We start from the raw sequence: 6,337 nt of genomic DNA, 5'->3' as shown, positions 1-6,337 counted from the left end.
TTATAGACTTGATATTGACGTTGGGCTGGGCCACTAAACATAAGGGCTGACTGCATTTGCTTGAGATCTTAATGAGTAGCCACCACATCGGGCGTCTCAATAAGGCGATGGGCTTTAATGTCGATGTACATTTGGTCGTTCAAATCCTAGTTGTCCTCGAGTTCTTGCTGAATAGCGAAGCAGAGCCAAAACGCAATAGCTACAGTGAGTGCTGTAGATATGATGAGCTGCCCATTCATGCCCGAGATTGATCATTGGTTGCTCCAACGTGGCCTAAAGTCCCAGATCAAAAGTGTCAGTTGGTAGAAGGCTGTAACGCTAGAGCCAACTGGCGTTGGGATTGATCCCTGGCCCATCAGGGAAAAAAAGACAAGTCTTGATAGACTCAGTAGTAGGAGTAGCCAAGTTAGTATCACGGTTCGGGTCGGGCTGCCGGGCCGCACGGGGCCGATCGGGCCCACTCGGGCCCGCACAACCGCCATACTCCTCAACGCTCCCCCATTCTTCCAACCCCTTCCGTTCACCCCTGCGGCCCTACGTAGCGCCCATCCGATCAGCCCTGGGACCTGGTGCCCATCCGATCCATCCCTAATATCATAGCATATAAAAACCGTACTCACAAGATGTAGTCGCTAGGCTAATATCGTCTATTCTCCGGGCTAACACCCATCTCTCGTGCTCCTCAGACCCTCTCGAAGTCGGACCCCCAACGCCCCTGATACGGCCCGAGCCTGACGCTGACAGAATATTAGCCTCCCCCACAAACACAAGATACACGACAAATGTCTACAGAGCACGACAGTACGATGGGCACCCCCGCGAATCAGGGGGACAAGTGTGCCCGATTCATGGCCTTGGGCCATAACGAACAACAGGAGTTCAAGAAACAGAGCAGGCACACACCTTGTAATGGAAGGCTGAGCCTCTTAGAAGGTCTCCGACTAGCATTTTGTTGGCTGCGATGACAGCTCGCAATAAGCCAAAAGCCAAAATGGCTGGCAAACAGATCCCACTTTCTTATGCACCACCAGGATACCACCAAATCCCTTTCAAATGCACAAATCCAGTCTAAGGCTGAACACCTGCACCTTCTATTTAACCATATCCCCGTCTACCATTGGATCAAGTTTACCACACCAGATCTATTCACTCTGGGTGGTCCCTCCGACAGTATTGTTAACTCGGTACATGTTCAGCCAGCATGGATGACCAATATGGGCAAGACAATCCCAGTCCGATTCGACACAGTGTTGGTTAATGATAGTACTAGAGAGCTCACTGGGATAAAAGGTATGTGGGGAATTAGTAGTATCTCATCTTAGTAATGATCATATAGGTTACCGGGTGGCACAAGTTCAGATAGTCTTCAGCATACCTCCTCGACTGGCCGCTACTCTCCTCTCCTCTGGCACAGACACTTTGCCTGCTCACTTGGCCTATGTGGGGTAGTTTTCCCCCTTTTCATCTGCCCCAGAGACATAGCATCACTTCCATCGGGTGAAACAGTCTCTCAAAAATGGGGAAAGAACAGCAATTTTGGTGGACAATATTCATTGCAGTGGTCAAATTACACCATATTCTATACTATTTACCACTCTAACACGGCACTAAAAGTGTCATTGACATACATGTCAATGTTTTGGTAGAGTGGCTGTGTCCGCGGCTGTGGCTGCGGCCATGCGACCCTGCAGCGGCCATTTGACGTGGCCTGCTTGATCGCACAACGATAAGAAGGTCTTGTGCACTCCACTGTGGCACCGGGTGTGGCTGCTCTGCAGCAGCATGCACGCACACGCACGGGCGTTGGAGATCAGGCACTTCTTTCGCAAAGAAGTGTTACGCCACCACGCATCACGCCAGGAGGCAGGGAAGGAGGGGCTGCTGCTTCTTTCCTGATACTGAGGTATATTGAAAATATTAATGACTTATATAAGATATAGTATTAAGTAATATACGGATATGGACACCATGTGGCATGAGAAGACTGTAGTGACTGGAATATATGGAAGATAATGAAAATTGGGATCTTCCAGAGTCATACCTGTACTCTTGGCATCCGTGGGAAACAGATACCTGTATCCGCGGATGGCAAACCCATGGATATTTTCCTGCAGGTACCTGTGCAAACATCTGCGGGTATTAACACTTGTGTAGAGCTTAAGTTCATAAATTAACATTGCTGGTCTCTATCTCCCAGCGTTGTCTCTACTCCGCTCTTCTCTCTTGTCTTGTCTTGGTCAACTGGAAGCCCCGGTCACCCAAACATCCTTCTGTGGTGTTCCGCCCCCAAGTGCTTTCCAACTTCCATTCCGTTTCCGTTTCCGACTTCGACTCCGGTCCTTTGGTCGACACGGCACTTAACACATATATGCTCTAGTCAATATCATACTGGGGTTTCAGTTGAAAAATGGTCCCTTAAGCAGGATTTATACATAAGAAATAATAGTCCAAAACAATGGCTTTTGCTGCTGCTTAGATTGATATGCAATAAAAGCCGCAAAAATTGTATCTGATTTACAAGAAAACAAGTTCAATATCATGGTATCAAATATCACATACATCATGAGTACCCCATTCCGGACCATGTTTTGTGAACAACAAGTGCACATTATTCAAGCCCAATAATTCTACTTCAGGGCGTGTTTTTTGGCGGAAACCCCGGTGTGTAGTGGGCCCCAAGTCCCGGCAATAAAGCACGACAGCGGTTTTGTGGGTGATTTACTGCAGGGGCCGTCCGAGGGAGGAGGTGGGATTGACGGGTGGCCCGGGATGGGGCGGTGCTGTGGCCGGGGCACCGGGGCGTGCGGCGCCGGCGCGGCGACATACGTGTGCCCGGAGACGCCTCGGCCGACGCGCCGGACGCCCGAGCGCCGGAGGTGACGTACGCGCTCCACCGTGGCGCCGGGTGTGGCTGCTCCGCGGCAGCACGCACGCACGCGCGCGCGGGCGTCGGAGATCAGGCACTTCTTCGCGAAGCCGCAGAAGCAGGGTTAGGCGAGCAGGGGCCACGCACGCCACCACGCATCACGCCAGGGCTGCTGCTGCTTCTTTTCTCCCGCCATCGCCTCCTTGGCGACGCTCGACGGACGACGGACGACGGACGACGCGCGCGCTTTTCCTGCCCTGCCCACAAAGAGGAGAAGAGAGGAGATGCGGGCGTATAAGCGAGAGGACGACGACGACGACGGGTTGGAGGAGGGAGGGGTCGAGGTCGAGGTGGACGGCGAAGTGGAGGAAGAAGGAGGAGGGGAGGACGCGGAGGGCGAGCCCGACCCCGACCCCGAGGTGGACGAGCTCGACGACGACGCCCCGCCGTCCGCCGCCGCCGCCGCCGCGTTCCCCGCGCGCCCGCGCCACCCGTCGCTCGCCAAGCGCAGCGCGGGCCCGCCCGCGCCCAGCTCCAGCGCCGGTGGGCCAGGCAGCGGGACAGGGACAGGGCCGGGCCTCAGGGCGAGCGGCGGCGTGACGAAGCGCTACCGCGCGGAGGCGAAGACGTTCCAGTGCCGTGGATACGGCGAGTGCAGGATGGTGTTCAGCAGGAGCGAGCATCTGGCAAGGCATATACGGTGTGTGCTCTTTTCTCGCTCTTTTTTCCCTCTGTCCTCCCTTTTTTTCTTCCATCCTTTTCCATCTGCGGGAGGGGAAGGGACGGGCGGGACGAGCGGGCGGAGACGGCCTCCCGCGCTGCGCTGTTCGCTTGCTGCGTGCCCCCCGCCTGCCTCGCGCCGCCCCCTCCTCGCTTGCGCGCTTCTGGGCTGACGGCCCGTCGTGATACATGCATTCCATTCCCCCTGCCGACACCCCTTCCGCGCGGCGTCACCCTTACGGCCGCAATCTTTCCTTTCCGGGCCCGGCGTCGCGTCCTTCCTTCCCTATTCGCTCCCCTCCCCTTACGTTCCCTCCTTCGCGCTGCCTGCCCCAGCCGCCGCTGACGCTGACGCCCCGCAGGAAGCACACCGGCGAGCGCCCGTTCGCGTGCCACTGCGGGAAGCAGTTCTCGCGCCTCGACAACCTGCGCCAGCACGCGCAGAGCGTGCACGCGGACGCGCCCGCGCGCAACGCCGCGATGATGAAGGCGCTCCAGGGCGTGCACGCAAAGATCGGCGCCGCGCCGGCCGACGAGGGCAGGGGGAAGAAGGAAAAGGAGCGGGAGCGGGAGGAGAGGAGGCCGGGCACGACGGCGGGGTACGAGGGCGCCCCCGAGCCGGAGTCGGCGCCAGAGCCAGCGCCGATGGAGGTTGACGACGACGACGAGGACGAGGTGCGCTCCTCCCCTCCCCCCTTCCCTCTTACCCCCTGCTAACGCACGCCAGAGCACCCCGCGCCCGCGGCACCGCCTGCGCCCGTCGCCCGGCGCGTCCGCGCGCGCGCACCCGTACCAGCGCCCGCCCGGGCAGGAGCGCGAGCGCGAGGGCCGCCCGGCGACGAGCGCGGGGTACGAGGCGGGCTACAGGTACGACGAGCGCCGCCCCGCGACGAGCCACGGGCCCGCGCACCGCCGCCCGGCCACGCGGCGGTCCCCGCTGGCCGACGCGCACCGCGGCTCTGCGGCGGGCCCGCCGTTCGCGGGCGGCGTGCGCCCGGTCACGGCGCACGCGGAGGCGCTGTCCTCGCCGTTCGGGTTCGCGCCGCCGGACGCACACGCGCATCGACCGGCGACGGCGGGCCGGCCCGGACTGGGTCTCGGACTCGGCTTTGGGCTGGGGCTTGCGCGGCCGACGACAGGAGGAGGAGGAGGGACGACCCTCCCGCCGCTCGCGAGCGTGGTGTCGTCGGCGGCGCTGGGCCACAGCCCGGTGTTCCGCCACCAGCAGCAGCAGCAGCAGGTGGGGATGGCGTACCGCGCGCCGCCGCGCAGCCCGACGTCGCCCGTTTCTGCGCACGGGCATGGCTATAGCCGGGGGTACCCGCCCGCGCGGCGGCCCGTGACGCACGACCGCGAGTGGGAATGGGAGGAGTACGCGCGGCGCCGGGGGAGCACCGGGCACGGGATCGCGCTGCTCTCCTCTGGGGGACTCGGGCTGCGGATGGGGCTGCGCCCGGGGACGGCGCCGGGCGCGTGGAGCGGCGGCGCGCCCGTTCCCGTGCCCGGCGCGGAGGACGACGAAGAGCATCCCGACGACTCGCCGTTCTCGTTCAGCGTCCCGGACGCGCCCGGGCCGTCCGCTATCTCCGTGTCGGGGGGCAGCCGCCCGGGGTCCGCGCGCTATAACTCCGGCTCGGCGTATGGGTACGGCTACGCCCCGCCGGACGCCTCGCGGAAGCGCGCCTTCGGGTCGCGCGACGGGCCCGGGCCCGGGCCGCACGAGCACGCGGAGCGCGAGCGGCCGACGAGCAGGAGGCTGAGCGTGATGGACCTCGTCAACGACGACCCGCCGCCTCCCCCCCGCCACGGCCATAGCCATAGCCATAGCCAAAGCGGAAACGACCAGCAGCAGCGCCCGACGACGACGAGCGGGCTCGTGCTGCGGGCCAGCGCGCTCGTGCTCGACGACGGCGACGGCGGCCCCGCCGGCGATGCGGATGGGGCGGAGGAGGAGGACGAGGGGACGCCCGTCGCGCGGATGCGCTCCCCGCGGGGCACGGGCGCCGGCGGGGGCTTCGCGGGTATAGGTGGTACAGGCCCGCTGAGCCCGCTGCAGCTCCCGCTCGGGGTGCCGCTCCGGCGCGGGTGAGGGGGGTGGTGTCTTGGTATTCTTTTATTTTTTGCTGCATCTTAAAGCTTAAAGCTTAACGCTTGCCGTCCCGTGGTATATTACATTACGCGCCCTTTATCTTAGCTCTCTGTCTGTCTGTACTCTCTCTCTCTCTCCGATGTCCCGTTTAGATACATACGTAGCTGTACACCCTGTTAATCCCTCCCTACTTACTCGTGTTCTTTCCCTCCTGTTTTTTGCTTGCTCGCTTGCTACCCGTAGTCGTCCTGTAATCCCGGATGTTTGCCTTTACTTACCTATAAGCTGTGTAATACAATAAGTATCAGTTCTGTTGCCACGCTGCAGCGGCCGCTCGGGGTGCCGGGTTGGGTGTCACAATGTCGGGCGCGGGCGCGGGAAAATCGATCACTGCGGCGATCGCTACGACTCACACCCTTCACTTCTCGCTTGGCGACGACGGGCCCTGCTCGCCGCCAAGGGTAATTTCATTTCATGCTTGCTATTGGTAATTTCATGGGACTAGGCGCTGGGATCGCGCAGTTTCTGCGGTCAAGAACCAGATCCCATCCAAGAGTCCCCAAGTTGCTCTTTTCATTCAAGTTCAGACGCAGACGAAGACATCGAAGGAGAAGGGTACCGCAGATCCTCAGCTGGTGACATCAAGTCACACATGTAGGGTG

The 6,337-nt window shown here is 60.8% G+C and overlaps 1 protein-coding gene across 1 annotated transcript; it reads left to right on the top strand.

Annotated features, from left to right (window-relative positions):
• Positions 1-3,150: 3,150 nt before the first annotated feature.
• MIND_01330500 (Peptidylprolyl isomerase B) lies at positions 3,151-5,675 on the top strand (the record flags this gene model as incomplete). The annotated part of the gene is made up of 3 exons (XM_037369755.1): positions 3,151-3,566; positions 3,949-4,261; positions 4,314-5,675. The coding sequence occupies 3 exons, from the start codon at positions 3,151-3,153 to the stop codon at positions 5,673-5,675; spliced, it is 2,091 nt and encodes a 696-aa protein (XP_037213751.1).
• Between the last annotated feature and the right edge of the window lie 662 nt (positions 5,676-6,337).

This window comes from Mycena indigotica, assembly GCF_014461135.1.
Source record: "Mycena indigotica strain 171206Taipei chromosome Unknown Mind.scaff0015, whole genome shotgun sequence".
NCBI lineage: Eukaryota > Fungi > Basidiomycota > Agaricomycetes > Agaricales > Mycenaceae > Mycena > Mycena indigotica.
The sequence above is the reverse complement of the archived record's forward strand: the minus strand, read 5'-3'. Positions and strand labels throughout refer to the sequence as shown.